Source organism: Ailuropoda melanoleuca, chromosome 3 (genome assembly GCF_002007445.2).
Source record: "Ailuropoda melanoleuca isolate Jingjing chromosome 3, ASM200744v2, whole genome shotgun sequence".
NCBI classification, from domain to species: Eukaryota; Metazoa; Chordata; class Mammalia; order Carnivora; family Ursidae; genus Ailuropoda; species Ailuropoda melanoleuca.
In genome coordinates, this window is record NC_048220.1 from 141,640,141 (window position 1) to 141,657,829 (window position 17,689).

The 17,689-nt window shown below is 50.3% G+C and overlaps 1 protein-coding gene across 1 annotated transcript in view; it reads right to left on the minus strand.

The window, feature by feature from the left end:
* The window catches only part of ADCY2 (adenylate cyclase 2), a 396,485-nt gene that overhangs the window by 12,320 nt on the left and 366,476 nt on the right, over positions 1-17,689 (minus strand). Inside the window, exons 20-21 of the mRNA XM_034657099.1 lie at positions 10,413-10,559; positions 8,740-8,847 (exon numbers count right to left, since the gene is read on the minus strand). Of these exons, the coding sequence (XP_034512990.1) occupies positions 8,740-8,847; positions 10,413-10,559 (255 nt within the window). The remainder of the gene's footprint in view (positions 1-8,739; positions 8,848-10,412; positions 10,560-17,689) is intronic.

Genomic DNA, 17,689 nt, shown 5'->3' on the forward strand with positions numbered 1-17,689 from the left:
CACAGTTCTCTAAAGGCAAGGTCTGCTGTCTCGCAGGTGAGCTGATCACCACAGGCTGAAGATCGGCTCTCACGTGGTCGCTCTGAACACCTGTTGGAGGGCACGACCGGGACTCACAACTTCCCAGTGTTAACCAAAACTCCAAGGCATGAAAAAAATATTTATTAAAATGCACATCATGGGATGTTCTGGCAGGCATCCCCTCAACCCCACCCTCGGGTTTTAAACCATTTTCCAGGGCNTATAACCCAAGTGACTGGTAAAAACCGAGCTAAATCTTTAGGCTGAAATTAACATATGCCTCCTCTCTTGACTTCTCCTCTTTCCTCCTTGCCCTTCTTCCACCCATCAAATGCTCACCGAGCACCTGCTGTGGTAGCACCCGTCTGATGTTGAAGGTTTAGAGCTACGGCCTGGGAGCATTCTCCCCTGGGAGATTGATGCAATCTCACAGTTCTCTAAAGGCAAGGTCTGCTCTCTCGCAGGTGAGCTGATCACCACAGGATGAAGATCGGCTCTCACGTGGTGGCTCCAAACACCTGTTGGAGGGCACGACCGGGACTCACAACTTCCCTGTGTTAACCAAAACTCCAAGGCATGAAAAGAATATTTATTAAAATGCGCATCATGGGATGTTCTGGCAGGCATCCCCTCAACCCCACCCTCAGGTTTTAAACCATTTTCCAGGGTGCCTGGGTGGCTCAGTTGTTAAGCGTCTGCCTTTGGCTCAGGGCGTGATCCCAGAGTCCTGGGATCGAGCCCCACATTGGGCTCCTCCACTGGGAGCCTGCTTTTTCCTCTCCCACTCCCCCTGCTTGTGTTCCCTCTCTCGCTGGCTGTCTCTCTGTCAAATAAATAAATAAAATCTTAAAAAAACCCAAACAAACCATTTTCCAAGAGGCAGTTAGTTACCAAGCACACAGCTCACTGCAGACCCTTCGTCATGGTTATAAGGGCTCGTACCTGACAGGCCTGGTTTTCAGATATATTAATGAATGGGTGACACGATCGTCCCCATGAACACCGGGACACCACACCTGTGCTGGCTGCTGGAAATTTCCGAACAATTAATAGCAATAGTGTGTGCGTGTGTGATTTAATCCTCACAGTAAGTCCCATGAAGGACTTCCCGTCTTCACCCCCATTATGCAGATGGCGAAAGGGAGACCCTGGATGGTTCATAAATTGTGTCAGCGGCAAACCAGGTGCCTGACTCCAGGTCCCGTCTTAGCAGCCATCCAGCCCCCTCCTTGCGCACATCTAGAACGTGGTCGGAACTTGGCTGTTTGCATCCTTATCTTCTCATCNATCCTCATCTTCTCATTGCATCTTTGACTTTCCACCCACTTTAGTTTATTAATTTTAAAACCTTTCGCATTGCATTCATTTTTGTGAGCTTCCTCAGCGATAGATTTACGTAAAAAATGCACGACCACGTAGACAAACAGGTGAGCAGTTCTCCCCCATCGTCTTGCTGGATAGTGAGTCCAGGAGATATTCAGCTGACCGGGAGCTATCCTCAGGAACTGCTCATTGATGGCTCTGGAACTAGCCATGTGGTTGCTGCAATTGTACTTAGATATCGCAGTGACACTCAAACTGTGTATCCCAAACTAGTATTATCATTTCATCTCCCACAAGACCGCTCTTATTCTTGACTGTTCTGCTTTGCCAATGGCATCATCAATTGCAAATCCCTAAATCAGAAGCCTGAGATGCTGGCAGCCTGGTCTTCTGTGCCCCCTCCCCTCCTAAGTCCACCTTCCAGGGCTCACTTCTGCCACTCACCTCTTGCTTTATTTTCCCAGGACCGTGGTTTACACTCTGTTACTGGTCTGAAGGTAGGACGTTTCCGCAAATGACTGCTGATACCTTTGAGTCGGGCAACCTTGGGTTCAGCCCCAGGTCCTTTAACCATCAGCTGTGTGGCGTTGGCTGAATCACTTAACTTCTCTGGGCGTCGGTTTCCTCATCTGTGATGGGACAATAACCAGCTATCTCCCAGGGTTGTGGGCAAGGTGAAATGAACTCAGCCTGGATCCCTGGGGCTCAGGATTGACTTCGTCTCTTTTATGGTGGTTTAGATAAGCATGTCACTCTGCTTGACACAAAAAGCATCTAGGAGGAAAGTGTCAGAAATCGTCTCACGCACCAGTTTAGAACTTTCTCCCTGTGCACGCACGGAGCGTCCTACAGAGTCGTACGGCTTTGACAATGACCCGAGTGTCTGACATTACCCGAGTTGTTGAGATTCGCAGTATATTTCGTGAAGAGCGATGGTTTCACTTCTTTCAGTCTTCAGCTTCCTGTCAGCAGCATGAAAGTAGAAGACATTTCTCTGCTGACAACACATCATGGGAGCTCTGGCGTCTGTACAAAAATACACAGCAGAGACCGAACTACTTTCTCCTTCTCCAGTAAAGGAAACGATGGTTATTCGTCTCAAAGTGTGCTTTACCTACTACGAAACCGTGGCACAAGGTCTCAGAGTGACTCCTCCCTTCCTTCCTAGTCAATTTGGCAGCGTCCCTCACTATGGACCGAATGTTTGTGTCCCCTGAAAATTCCTATGTTGAAGCCTGATGCCCAGTGTGGCGGACTAGGAGGTGGGCCATTGGGAGGTGGTTAGGTCATGTGGGGGAGCCCTCACGAGTGGGGCAGTGCCCTTCCCAGGAGGGGCTGCGGAGAGCTTGCTTCCTCTCTCATGTGACACCCAGCGAGAAGACAGCCATCGGCAACCCAGCACGAGGGTCCTCACCAGACACCTGACCTGCTGCTGCCTTGGTCTTGGATACGCCAGCCTCAGGACTGTGAGAAACAAATGTGTGTCCCCCAGTCTCTGGCAGTTAGTTAGGGCAGCCGGGGCTGACTGTCCCCAGTATTCCCACTCTCCGTGTCACCCAGCACTGAAACTGTTTGCGCACACGCCTTTCCCAGACTGTGAACTCCGGAGGGCAGTCATCAGCAAGTACCTGGCACCTGCCATAGTGGGGAAAGGAAACATCTGCTGGACGTCCTTCTAGCTAAGTAAAATCTAGAACAGCCGAGCCGGAGCTGGAGCCATTAACCCGAGTCCAGANAGTGGGGAAAGGAAACATCTGCTGGACGTCCTTCTAGCTAAGTAAAATCTAGAACAGCCGAGCCGGAGCTGGAGCCATTAACCTGAGTCCGGGAACGGTGGGTGGGAAATGCTTATTGCTCATTGCCTTGCTGGAAGCTCGTGTTGTTCGTGCACTGGGGAGGCGAGTATAGGAATCTCGTGGGTGGATCCCACGGAGCTGGGGTCTGATGGGGGGGGACGGAGGGAGCCGAATAAAGGAGAAACGCTGTGCTATTTGGCCGCGGCATCTCTACAGGGCAAACTTGGCAAGAGCCAGATGGAGCAAAAGGTGGTGCTTAGGAACTATCCTCAACCTACAGCCCTGGGTCTGCTGCTGCATTTGTGCAGATTTAACAAATAAAATACGCTACTACATTTACCTTCAAATGTTCTTAAAATCAGGTAGTTTTTACATAAAACAAATTATTAAATAGAATAATTTAAAAGAGAGTAAGACTACAAATGCTTTATAAAATGACAGTCCTCCTACCCGGCGAAGAGTAAGATCTTCCCGCCACCCCCTGCTTCTCTGCTTCTCCCTCCCCTCAATTGTTTCTGGTACTACAAATTATTTCTTCTCAAAGTGTCGCTGGCTATGGATATCGACCTACTTGAGATTGCGAAGAAGAGCTAGAGGTCAGGCTTATGGCGGCAATAATATGATCAAAGCAGGACTTTGAATGAAAGTTTGCATCCCTGTATTTTGGGTTCAACTATCTAAGTTCTTAATAATATTTGTTTGAAAAAGATCAGAACCATGTACACGACTGCTAAGACCAGAGAAACCCCGATCACTGATTAGGGCATGAAGGATGGACTTCCTCCAGGACAGGGCCTGTGGAGCCCCTGGGAGGCCGAGGGATGGGGCTCCGGGGTGCAGCGGAGGGAAGAGGCCACTGCCGTGGTGTGCAGGGTGCGGAGAACACCCCAGGTCTGATGCAGCAGCTGCTTCTCTGTCCGAGCTGCTGGTTCTTGTCATCAGGGACGAAGATCAAGTAGATAAGCCACCAGTTTTCAGGAGAAGCTGAAAATGATTTTTTTTTTTTTTAAGTAAAATGTCCTTTTTCTAAAAATAATACTCTGTAAGTCAAGAAAAACATACTTGTAACCACAATTTGCTCTCACGGCTTCCAGTGTGAAGGCCATGGCAAGGAACAGGCAGGAGGCTTTGCAGCTGTGAGGCCTGGAAGCAGGAGTGGGGCAGGGGTGGGGGAACCGGCAGCGAAGGGAAGGCCTGCTAGCCGCCGGCTTCCGTCACAGCTCATGTGTTTCTCAGCGCGTGTTCACGGAGGTGTGAGTGGGGTTAGAACGCCAGCCCGTTCTCCGTCTAACGTTTCACTTTCTGACAAGTGCCTGCTTCTTCTGAAAACAACAGTCAGTTACGCATAATGCAACCAACCATTTAGTCATGTTGTCTTCAAGCTTCAAATGAGAACGCGCTGTTTCATTTAAAAAACACAAATGAAGCGAAACAAAGGCAGACGTGAGAGCCCTGCTGGGGCGAGGTGTGGACACGCTGCTGTGTGCTGCGCTCCCCGTGCGTACGTCTGCTGCTCCCACGGAGAAAATGGGGAGGTACGAATGCGAACTAAATTTCAAAAGGCTTTTATCCAGATAACTTTGCCTGTTCTTGAATTTAAGAAAAGCACATTAATCCTTGATAAACCCGATATATTTTGCAAATTGAATGTCTCTGGTTGAAAAACAAGTGGGTAGGTTGCAGGTACGTTACAAAGGGCAGGAGAGACGTTTGTTTCTTATAAAAATAACATATCCACATCAATGTGTATATCAAGTGCATTATGCCCCCACCCCAATCAAACGTAACGCACTTTCCTTGCGGAAGACTTGCACTGCACTTCGAAGTATTTCTAGGATGACCTTACCAAGATCTGATTAAACGCCCTACATAAAAATAGCTCATACTGGGTAAACTCCCCGCATGGACGTGACGACCTATCCTATTGCATTTATGTCCCAAACCCTTATATCTGTTCTATCGGAGGGAGCAATGGTATCAATATGCAAAAAGCGTACAAGTCACAACTGTATTATTATGGCTATTAGCATTTTTATTACCTGCTCTGGCCATGGAGTGTTTTGCATATTAATGCAGTCTACCCAGTAGCCTTATGAAATGGGTATCTCACCATTTTATGTAAGGAAACTGGAGTGTAGAAAGCTTAGCTATTATAGTAAGTCATGAGTGGTCTCACTTGAAAGTCACACTCTTTGCACTCTACCATACGGTAAATAGTCACTTATGAACAGAGTGGTGACTAGAAAGTCAGGAGCAGCTTACGGGTAGCTAAGAAGGCCCGTTTGGTGTCTGCGATGGATGAGGGCAGGGGGGATGGGGCACGTGGGACAGGAAAGGTGTGCCAAGGTCAGGTAGGACGCAGCAGGGACGGAATGGTGCAGATATGAACTTGGTGCAGATGTGAACACGGTGCGGGAGGGGCTCGTGACGGAGCTGACGGATCAGAGCTCCGGACCAGCAGGTGAGCCCTGGCCCGGAGCGGGCAGCCCTGCTGTCGCTGCTTGTCCTGTCTGTGACCGTGGGCCAGTTACTTCACTGCTGTGCTGTGTCTCCTTCTCCATGAGTAACGTGGATGGCTGTTGGGGGGTCTCTTAGGCTTGTTAAAAGCGGACTCAGGAGGCATCTAGTAAGTGTTTACGAACATCACAGGGAAAAGGAGACGGGTTACAGCAGGAGGAGCAGGTCTGTAAAACAGAGGGAAGGAAACGAAACACTGTTCTGGGCAGTACACTGGGCCCCTGTTCCATCCTCCACGGAACAAACCCAGGTCCTCTCTGCGCACAGCACCCCCTGCTAGGCATTTTGGGGCACACCACATCAGAAGATGAGGGTATCGGAAACTGGCTGTCCATGGAGAGCTGGGAATGTAGGCCTGGCCCCATGGTCAGGATAGCTGATGACGGTGTTTGCAGGGACTGACTAACAGAGGGGATGGATCATGGGTCAAGTCTTAGGTGAGGCCCCTGACGGAGAGGAGGTGTCAGGGAAAGAACACAACTGGGTCCCCCAGACAGGGACCACAGGCAGCAGGCAGCAGAGTGAAGGACTGGAAGCTAAGGAGGAGGGGCTTCTAGGTGAAGGTGACCACCAGCTCAATCAGAGGCCACAGACTGGGCCCCGAGAACGAGTGCTGGGAGCACACACCCTGACTTGGATTCTGGAATGTGGAAGTGCTTCCTGGTCTTCAAGAGTGGGATTTCTGGTGTCAGTGTTGGTGAGGGTGCGGGAGGAAGGGGGAGGTGAAGAGTAAAGGTGTTGGATGCGTTCTCTCGGTCCACAGAGTGTGCTGAGAGAAGGGACAGACACTGGTTGAAGAGCCAGGGAGGGTCTGGAGCAGGCAGAGTCCAACACGTTCGGTTTTAGGGGACAATGGGGGAAATGCCCACCCCACACACCCAATGCTGAACGGGTCTTCACATGGCAGCGTCTCTGAGAATCTCTGCTCTGGGGCCCCGCCAAGGGATTGATAAGTGGCTATCCATGACCTAAGATCTGGAGTGGGTGCAGACAGGTCAAGTTCCCTGGATGGCTCACCAGGGGAGATCGGCTGGAGAGGCCTCAGAAGCAGGGCTAGGATTAGGTGAGGTGACTGGGGGACTCCCCTCGGGCACAGAATTTCGGGAGGCACCAAAAAGCACAACGATCATGATAAATGACATCCTCACACAGTAGTTTGAAAATAAAAAATAATGCAGAAAAATACAGAATGAACTAAAATATCAACATTTTAAATAAAGGTAAGTATGTGGAATGAATTGTAACCTGCCCAAATTCCTATCTTGAAGCCTTAAAACCCTCCCCCCAAGATCTCATTCTCTCTCCTTGCCATGTGAGGACACAGTCAGAAGGGGGCCATCTACCAGCGGGAAGAGAGAGCTCACCAGCCCAGGTTTCCTGGCCTTGCAGCCTCCAGCACCATGAGACAATCCATGTTGGCTCCCTGAGCCCCTGAGCCTGTGGGGCTGGTTACGGCGGTCCCAGCTGACTAAGACAGTAAGTGCCAAACACCTCACAGCCTGAGGCAAGAGGAGAAATGTCCCTTCTGATACATAAGGCTTTATGTTATTTTTTTAATGGTTAACTTTTCCCATAACATTAAAGGTACCCATAAGTATAAGTCTGCTTCCATCAAAGCCAAGAAATTAAAATAATCATTAGTTCTGTTTTTGGTGTAATTAAGGTACTTAAAAGGTACTTAAAATTAAAATAATGTTGGGGCGCCTGGGTGGCTCAGTCAGTGAAGCGTCTGCCTTTGGCCCAGGTCATGATGCCAGGGTCCTGGGATCGAGCCGTGTGTAGGGCTCCCTGCTCAGCGGGAAGCCTGCTTCTCCTTCTCCCTCTGCCCGCTGCTCCCCTTGCTTGTGCTCTGTCAAATAAGTAATTATTTTTAAAAAAAATTAAAATAATACTATATATTTTCATACCTCTATTTCACAATTTTCCAAGTTTTTCCAATACTTTAATGTTCTGTCAATAAAAATCTAACCATTAAAAATACACAATACCATGTATACAGGGCTGCACATTTCGCCTTTCACCTCTGGCACCAAGATGGCTTGGGAAGGCACTGTTCAGAACTCAAGGTAAGATTCCCCTAAGGTTTCTTTTATTGCTCATTTATTTCACTTTTCCTTATTACTAAAGTAATGCCTACCCATTAAAAAATAATAATCTGGAAGCAAACACCCAAGGAGAAGAGCAAATGGAATACATATTACCCCATTCACTCGGAAAACTGCTAGCGCTAACTGAGTGAGATGATTCACGTTCCAGTCTCTGCCCATGAATACTGAGGAGGAAGTGCAGAGGGAGCACTGCTTAGCACGCTGCTGTGTCTCGGTCCCTCTCCCTCCGTCAGTCTGTGGGAGGTGGGTGTGGAAGACGGAGCAGAGCATATGGGCTCAGCCCTTCTCTTCTTGGGAGGAGTCGGCCTGCCTACAGCAAGCTGTGTTCTGGTAAGCTCTGTTCCTCGGAGTTGCACCCACCCCCTCTGCGTCAAAGCAAACCTGTCCTGGTGCTGTCAGGGAGCCCACTGTCCTGAAAGGAAGGGGGGGGGTCCTGTTTATTGAGCCACAAGCTACATAGCATATCTATACACACACATGCACACACACACACACACACACACATACACACGCACACAGAAACAAAACACGACATAACAGAAAACACCCTCAAAACTATAGTCAACTGAATGGAGATACTCAGTTTTGCCCAAACCACCTTTTCAACCACATTTCTAGGGGGTTAGCTTGGTTTTTGACCACACTGTTTTTAATCAAAAGACCAGGAGCCATCTTTCAATGAGTCATCCTAAAATAAACAGCTCTAATCTACTTTCTTGTGTATTTTTCTGGTGTCAAGCAGCTACCAGACTGGTTGTTTTTTCCTACCCCTGATGACCAGAGAAAGGAGTTCTGTGAACAGACCCTCAGAAGCCTCTGGATTCTCATCGTTTTCTCATAAGGTCTTATCAGTGAGCTTTAGGCTGTACACCCAGCACAGCCTACGAGTCAGTGCATGCCTGCCTGGGCCCCAGGGAGGATCTGTGTGTGGAGCTGAGGCTCGGTGTGCTGTTGCGTGGCCGATACGTCTGTACCTGGGCGTGCTCCTGGCTGGGCACGGCGCTCAGACCGGTCGCCGCCATGTATGTGCTGCCGATGGTCTTGATCTTTTCAACTCCACTGAACTTCGGCTTGGACAGCAGCTGTGAAGCAATGACAAGCATTCAGTGACTGGACTGGGTGCACGTTCTAGAGACAGTCTCAAACTCTAGTTCCCAGTAATGGGAATATGACTTATTTCAACCCCTGCTTACTCACACCTTGACCTTAGGCTTTGTTGAGAAAGAACACGTTATATGATCCACAAAGAGTGTGTCCTTGAAAGGAAATGCAGTATAATGGTTTACTTCCAATTAACATGATTTACCTTTTAAAATCTGCTAGTGAAGGAACTAAGATAAATTATGATGCAAGTGACAATGGCCTCAAATAAATTTCCCAACTCTGGGTTTGAAAGGCATAAACACAAACGTCTGATTCAGTGAGGGAGGTCTTCCCTGCACAGGGAGGGTGATTTATGACCAATTATAGTGCTGAGAATTGGCTTTTGCCTCTGAGCTTTAGATATTAAGGGAATAATGATCTAGAATGGCTCCCAATTGTTTCTTGTCCCAGTTTCTGGTACCGGTTACCAGCTTCTTACAGGCCTCCTCCCCATCCAAGTACGTTAGGACTTGAGGTGGGATGGAGAATAGGTAAAAATAAGAGCAGAAGCTGTAGGAAAGAGAAGGGGTGGAGTGAGGAAGGGAAGGGAACTCTGAAAGGTTCTGTCTATATCTGCTCAGGAGGGCAACGGCACCAACGGAAGCCTGGGAAGATCTCGACCCTTTGCTGGTAGTCCTGCTTTCAGGCATACCCATGGGAATCTCTACTTGCCATGACTTCACCGTAAGTCTCGAGTCAACCTCATGGTCACGGTGGTGGGAGCAGAGAAATGCACAGGTCACACAAGACATTTAGAAGGCTGGCCTGAAACCATCCTATAACAACAATGATTTCATCACCGAATTTCAAAGTTCCGCGGATCCTGATGAGCCTATGTTCATGTGTGTCAATTTGCTATATTTTGCTTGATATCTGGAAGAATGATGCAGCAGCAACATCCTTAAAGCCACAGGCATGTTTGTTCTTACCAGAAAACACATTATTCTCTATGTGGGCAGAATATTGGAAATTGAAAAATGACACCTATTTCAAATTCTGAAACATATATTTTGTCCCTTCTAAAATATATTATCCCTCATACAGACTGCTTTTTCAATAATAAAGCATGTCATCCCTGCACAGTTCAAGTTGATATCTGACCTTGCAGCGTGCTGAGATAGACATGCCAATAATCTACTATGATAAATACATTCATTATCTCTTTTTATATCAAGAGATAAGCAAGCATTTTCCTTGGAGCTCAAGCCTTTTGAGAAAATTCATGAGCACACTGGAAAGACATTTCATTGATATTGATTCTGGTACTTGTTCCTAGGGCTCATACTATCTCACAAATTAAATATATTTCTCTCTCCTAAATTAGTCATTGACCGTAAGAGAGCAAAAGGCTTTACTTTTTAGCCAGCCACCGCAAATTACGCCAAAAGACATATTTTAAGATATGCCACAAGACTGGACTAACTTCAGATGCAGTGGCCACAAGAATGTCGAAGTGTGGGGCGGGGGCTACCCCTACCTGTCAAGATAACTCTTAAGTACCTACATCATCAAAGTCGGCGATGATCTCATTCAGGAGCCGAAGGCACTCCAAGCCCTCCTTGTTCACATCTGATTCTGTGTAGAATTCTTTGAAATCCGGAATAGAGGCAAACATGACGCAGACACAGTCATAGGACTGGTGGTATAACTCCTGCCCAGGAGAAAAGGAGGAGCTGAGCACTAGGAAACATTTTCAACAAACACACTCTTAAGGCAGGTGTTTCTTTATGCCAGAACCGGTGAAGAAATCACCCAGTGCCCCACTCCACCTCCCCCATACCAGCTGTGAGCCCATTCCAGACCCTGGCCATTGATGGCAGGTGAAGGTGTCTAAGGAGCAGGATGCAGGCTCTGAACCCTCAACACAGTGCCTCCACTGCCACTATCAGCTAAGAGGAGGTGTCCTTCCAGTAAAATCCTCTCTGCCATCTCTACCTTAGACCATGACAAGAGATCGTAGGCTTCTGACTTACGAAAGAAGTATCCTTTAAGCAATTGAAGGCAAACAAAATGATCTCCCAAACTACTATAATGGCCTAAAATGATTTGTGATGGCTATATCCTTTGCATTGAGATCCTTATGCATTTTATTCTTTAGTGTCTCCAGAAAGGAGCCGATGAAACCCATCAAGGTACTTCTCAAGTACACCGGAAAGATCCAGTGAAACTCTCCAGGTTACTCATTCATACAGAATCAAACACCAACACTGTTTATTTAAGGTAGCATTTTGTTTTTAAATAGAAAGAGGCTCACAGTTCTTCATCCATAGACATGAATAAAATTACAATGTCTTGTCAATACAATTTTAAGGTGTTTCCATAATGTTTTCAACATACAACCTCAAGTTCAGTGGCAGTTTCAGAAAGGAAGGGTTGTTATGTGGGCACAGGGGCTGGTCCTGGGTGTGAGGAGCTGTCCTCCCACTGATGCTGGCTCATCAGGGCCCGCAGGTGACACGACACAGGCACGAAGGCCAGGTGCCATGGTGGGTGCAGTGCGGTGTGGGAAACACCCCCTCCACCCAGGACCGTGAGGAGTGCTCTGTTAAACAAGACGGCCGACCTCAAAGTGGAGAAAGAATGCTGGTGGCCAGGGCTTCCTGTGTGCCTGTCAGGGTGAGGGAATCCACTCCGCATGGACGTTATAGTGAGCTGTGCTCTCTGGGGCACCCAGATGAATCCCTCAGCAGGCAGAGAGCACTTCAACAGCCCTGTAACTCCAAGGGTTGGAGCTTCTCAGAAGAACTCTTCTCCCCCCACTGAGGCCTCATAACAAACACATCAGGACAATGGTGACCCATGAAGGTCACAACCACTTCTTGAGAATGCCAGACTCATGTTGGCTTCCTGTTCTCAGGGCCACCCTGCCATGCCTTCCGTTCCTGCCTCACAATCTTCACAAAATACCTGAACAATGGAATCAAGGTTTTTCTTTTCTACTCGGCTCTCAACATGGCCGAGCTGGCTCATTGTGCGGACCTGTACTTTGTCTCTCTGAGAAGTTGCTTTTGTGAACATTCATAACCTGGGAAGGCAACGTGGGGCACATGTGACTGTAAGCTTAGGTTCTAGTAATGCTGACGAAGCCGGGGGGTCAGGGGACAGGGGACAGAAAACCCCTGTCCCAGTTCAAAATGCCAGTTTTATAAAAGAAGTATACATCCCACCGACTTCCCTGCTCTTCAGGAAAAGAAGTACATCTGCAGGACAAAGAAATGTTTTCTGTCCCTGCTGTCTGCTGACACTGGCCAGAGTGACCTTCTGGGGAGCAAGGATGATGGTAAGAGGAAGGCCGGGAGTGATCAGCACTGACTCGGCGCCTGCTGCCTGAACACGCCACAGGCTTCATTACCTTGCCCCTGACTATAGTCCTATGAGGCTGCTGCTATGATTCTCAATGTACAGAAGGGGAGACTGAGGCAGAGGGCGGCTACATTACTTGCCCAAGGTCGCAGTTACCAAGTCCGAGGCACACTTGACTCTTATAAACACTCCACTTTACACGTGACCTGCGTCTCCCCATGACCACAGACCATGCTGTTCCGATTCAGGGGCAGCGTGGACCTCCAACCACATGCAGGTTGTGTGACTTTACCTCTGTCCTCTCCGCCAAGGTCTTTAAGGGCATGCGGAAATGGGAGACAATGAAACACAAGACTGAACCGACTGGCAGTCTGGATGAGGGTCCCTTTAAACTGCACTGGTTTGGAGTCTAATAAAACAAGGTTTATCTATTGGAAGGAGTCTGGCATGTTATCTCATTCCACTGTCCTCAAATAGGAATGCATGGGACAGTCACCAATGGGTCCTCCTCTGACCAAATGTCACCTGGGGTTGGCTCCAAGCATGTGCATGTTTTGAAAAAGGTCCACGGGTTCTTCTGCTGTGCAGACTGGATTATGAATCACAGGCTAAATGAGGGAATGGAAGGTCAGGGCAGCTGGGTGACACACCAAGGCTCCCGGCTGGCCTTCGGGCCAGGGCTCATCTCTGGAGCCCTGGTCGGGCGCACTGCAGGTGGTGAGTGCTGCTGGGGGCTTGGCCTGCAAACCACTCACCCACTCTTTCTACAGATCAGTCACTTGGAGGCTTTGGGGAAACACCAAGGATGAGCATGGACCTCTGGCCCCGCTGTCCCTGAGTCAAGGCTCAAGGACTATTCTCGTGAAACAGGGAAACTTCAAAATGAGAAACTTCATAAGTTCTCTGGAGCCAGTGAAATGTTCAGGGCTTTGACTCATACCCTAAATGCATGAGACGTTCCCTCAGGTCTTTGGGTTGGGTTTGGGGCCGGAGAGGACCACAAGCTGCCTGGTTGATGGCCTGGGCTGGTCTCATATTTCCAGAGGATCTGGGCGTGGGGTTAGGGCAAGTGGGCTGCGTCTGAGGAGATTCTGGAATTCCAAGTCGAGGATGGGCGACTCTCGTTGGGCATGCTGCTGCTGGAAGGTGTCACCGGGCTTTGGAGTCAGAAACGAGCTCGGGTGTCATTTCAACACTTGCTCACACGTCACCACTCGGTCAAACAAGATCAAGTAATTAAAAAATAATCACAAAACATCAGCATCTCTGTGCCCACTGCCCCTTTCAGTCTGCTGAGTGACACCCATTCTTCTCCTACCCAACCCAACCCTGGACAAGGACTTGGGACAACCCCGTGACCCTTTCTGTCACTCTTGGGTGATTCAAGTCCTCTTGTCAATAATTACAATGCCCAGCCCAACGAGCGGTCAAAATTCGGAACCTGGCTGGACGTGGGGCTCTTCTCCTTTGGCAGCGTGGGCCTGCTGCAGGGGGAGGTCTGTGGGGGCGGGGGGCAAGGGGTATGACTGGCTTCTACTCTCTCTACTCATGCTTCTACTCTGACCCTCCCCAACTTGCTTAGACAGGCTTTCCAGACCCCAGGGGTGCAGGCCGGGGAGAGAAGGAAGCGTCTGATGGAGCAGGAAAGTGCTCCATTGACTCTACCACGCTCCTGGGGCACTCACGCCTGGCGGACATTGCCATGGGTTATTTGAAGACTCTCTGTCGCTTCCTCCATCACTGATCACCCCACCTGAGGTTCCCTTGCTGTGGACGATACACTCCCTCCTGCTTGTGACCACTCTCTGCCCCAGGCTCTCTGGCTATTCTCACAGCTTCTCTGCCGGGGCCTGTTCACCCCTCCCAGTGGCTCTGCAGAACAGCATCTCAAAGAACCCTGTGCCAGCTGTCTTTCTCTTGCTCTGTCCCTGAGCAACGTTCAGCATCCTTGGCCCTCACAAGCCCTGAGAGTTACATTCCCACCTGTAGCCCCAGCTCTCTCGGCCCAGACACTTCAATTAGTCCCTGCCCTCTGCATTTTCCACTTGTCAGGGACCTGCCTGTCATTGTGTCCCCCAGAGGTACGTGTTTTCTGCAGGACACCACTCAGTGGCCCCGGCATAGGGTACACATGGCACGTTCTGGCTCACGCACAAGGCTAGAGGTGAAGGGAAGATCCCTGGGGGGCTGACCTCTCACTATGTTCTGCTGGCACCCCTCTTCCAGCCTCCAGCCTCCAGCTCCTGCCCATTCCTATGCTTCCTGCGAGGGAGGGGCTGAGAATCATGCCGCCAGTTTACAGGAAGGGCATTAGTAAATGAAAAAACGGTTTAGTGCTCCCTCTGGAACACGGGAGCTCCCGCTTATGTGTCACAGGCTGAAATTCACTTTAGCATCTGGTGCGTGCGTCTGCACGTGTGCACACACGCAAGTGCATGCACACACACACAGACACACACTCCCTCCTGGGGGCCCGCTGCATGCTAGGCTTCATGCCACATGTTAGGATCCACAAACCCTGCTCTAAGGAGCTCAGGTTTGGCTGGAGAGAGAGAGCAAGTAAAGAGAACACAAGAAAAAAGCGTGATTGGCGCTGCTTAGGCCCAGGTGTGGACATGTCTGCTTGGTATCCTAGAAAGTGTTCAGAACTGCCACTAGCGCTCAGTTTCCAAACTCCCAGTGCTCTCTCTTACTGATTCATTCTGTAGCAAGGAGGACCTCCCACCCCCCCCACCCCCAGTTAACCTAGGTGCTACCCATGTAACACCTGTGTCCCCAGTTGTCACCTAATGCCCTAATTTATTCAGGGGAGTCAAGTAACTAGCACAAAAGCATCTCTCGCAAGCTGGGCGGCATTCCAGCCTGACTCTACGAGGAACACAGTTGAGGGGTCTGGCTGGACGGGGTGGTGGCGGGGGGCTCGCAGCTGGGAAGGACGGTACTGTTTGCGCACCTTGTGAATCTCCATAAGGACATCTGGGTCCTGTTCTGATCAAGCCTCAGCTCTTCCGCCATGAGGCTGCCCGGCTCAGTATCACACACCGTCCTCACCACCTGAAGACTCGGCAAAGGGGCCATTCCGTGACAAAATGTAGTCTTGTCAACAAGGGATGAAAGCCGGCTTTGAGGTCTGCTCAAGAGGCCTCTTGAAACGTTTCTGCTACAACACAGCAGTTTCACGGGCTCGGGCCCGGGCGCACAGAGCTCTCTCCCCGAGCCTGAACGGCCTGTTGCCCGGATCTGGCCAAGACCCTGGGCAGCTGCAGGACGGAGCAGCTTGCAGAAGTGCTAAGCCAAACAAAGGCCCGAGGGAAGGAAGAGGCGCCTGCAGACACCACCCGAGCTCGGCCCACACGCCGGGAGCACAGGCAGAGGGAAGCTTTCATAGAAATCAAGGCTTTCGGGGATTGTTATTGTGATTAAATCATTCTTTACCTCTGAAGGGAAATTCATTTCCTCTCAATATCCATGTGGTGGGCTAGAGAATCAAAAAGAGTTGGAAGGCTCTTTGCAAACATCGGTCCTGGCTGAGGTCACGTGTCATGTTCCCAAGGACTGTTCCAGAAAACCATGCCTTGGTAATGCTTACAGTGGAACGGAAAGGCATACTCCTGTCCCCAACCCCACACCAGCTCTAAAAGTAACCCAGGGTCTCAGCCCACCCCCCAGAGGAAGAGCTGGGAAGGACGAGCTGCCACAGTCGAGGGCAAAGGGATTACACTGGGGTTTGCTCTCCATCCTCTTTGGGCCACGTAAAGGGCCGGGGAAGAAGACTTTCTTGAAGCTATTAATAAATTCCAGTGGGCAGTGATTCTGAAGTTTTGCATGAATCTGGGATATTTGCTTACAAGATAACTGAAATTGAGTGTTGACTGCACGCCAGGCACCACTCTGAGAGCTTTGCATGAATTATTGCTTTTAAAATCAGTCCTAGCCTCTGAGAGCATGGAGGCCTGGGTCCCACAGCTCAGAAGTGCCAGGGCTGGCACTGGACCTGTGCTCTCAGCCACCAAGCAGGGCCCAGAAGGTGCAGGGAAGCTGCATGTGTAGCAGGCGGGGCAGGCATCCCTTCCCTTCGAGAAGCCTTGCTCTTGGGTGCAGGGCTCTCTCACGGTCCCCCGTGTTGGCGGCACGCTGTCATGCCTGGCCTGGAATCCAGCAGAAAAGATCCCTCTCCAGGGCCTGCACGTTCCATAAGAGCTGGACCTCCCCCTCGGGAAGGCTTAAGGAGAGAGAGCGCTCACTCAGGGGGCATCTACTTGGCCCTGACGCCAGAGGTCCTTGACAGGATCTGTGCCGTCAAACAGCACACATGCCATCACTGCCTAGTAGCAGAAGGCCGAGCAACAGCAGCCTGGCTGGCCTGGGATTCTGAGGCCAGGATTACCCATCGCTAGGGTGGGGAATGGTTTTTTCTGTCCGGGGACGGTCAGGCAAGGACGGAAGGGTCTGATGGGGACAGGAGAAGGTGGGCAGCCAACCTGTCAGGAAGTCAGAAGGACGAGGCAGGAATTTACTATGGTTTATGCACTCAAACGAGTCTCCTTACAGTAAACTTGTTAGGAGTTTTGGGGGGAAAACCCCAAAACCATAATCGTCCCTTACGGAGACTCACGGTGGGGGCGCTCAGGACTGTGAGACGGGGGTTTAGTGATTCTCTTTCTTGTTCAGCCCTGTGCGGTGAGCTCTGTTGTGCATTCAGGGTTTTCCCAGGAAGCTCGTAACCAGCAGGATCTCCTACACCCACCGTTTGATCTTCACCAAGACAGAGCAAAGCCTGCCTGCCGCAGGCTGCCTTTGAGCAGCCACGTCGGGCCGCCCTGATGGCACGGTGCCCGACGGGGGTCCCCAAAAGCTTTTAATCCTCCAGACTTACAGTGGCAGCTCGTGAAGCTCTCCCTATATTTAACTCAAGCGACACAACCTGGCAGTAAAATATGGCAAGTGACAACCAAGGACAGCTATGTGCCGTTCCCTCCGTACAGAGCACCGTGCAGCCCACAGCTGTGCAGAATGAAGCGACCGAGTCAGGGACCGTCTCACTGGTCCGATGCCCCCAATTTCAGATTCAGCCTGTGTCGCTCTACCCTCCTGAGCAAACTCAGCAGCTAGAGAAAACATATCTAATGATGTGCGGGGATCGCGGGACCCTGAGCGAAAACCAAAGACCCCTGACGTGGGTCTGTGGCTCTGGGGCCTGGAGCGGTCGGTGGCAGTGAGCTAGAGAGGCTCCGGGACGGAGCACACGTTCCTTTTCCTACAGGGCTGCAGGCGGCCGGGGTCCCGGCTCTGGCTCCTGCGGGCAGGGATGAGCCATCCTCTCGAGCCACCCGCGAGCTGGGAATTACTTCGGGGCCTCAGACAGGTTCCAAGTGCACACAGGTGTGAAGCGGCCATGCATGAGGTCCCCCAGGGAACTCACTTTCCTTATCTGACAAGGAAGGAAACACAGCACAGAGCTGATGTCATCGACGATTC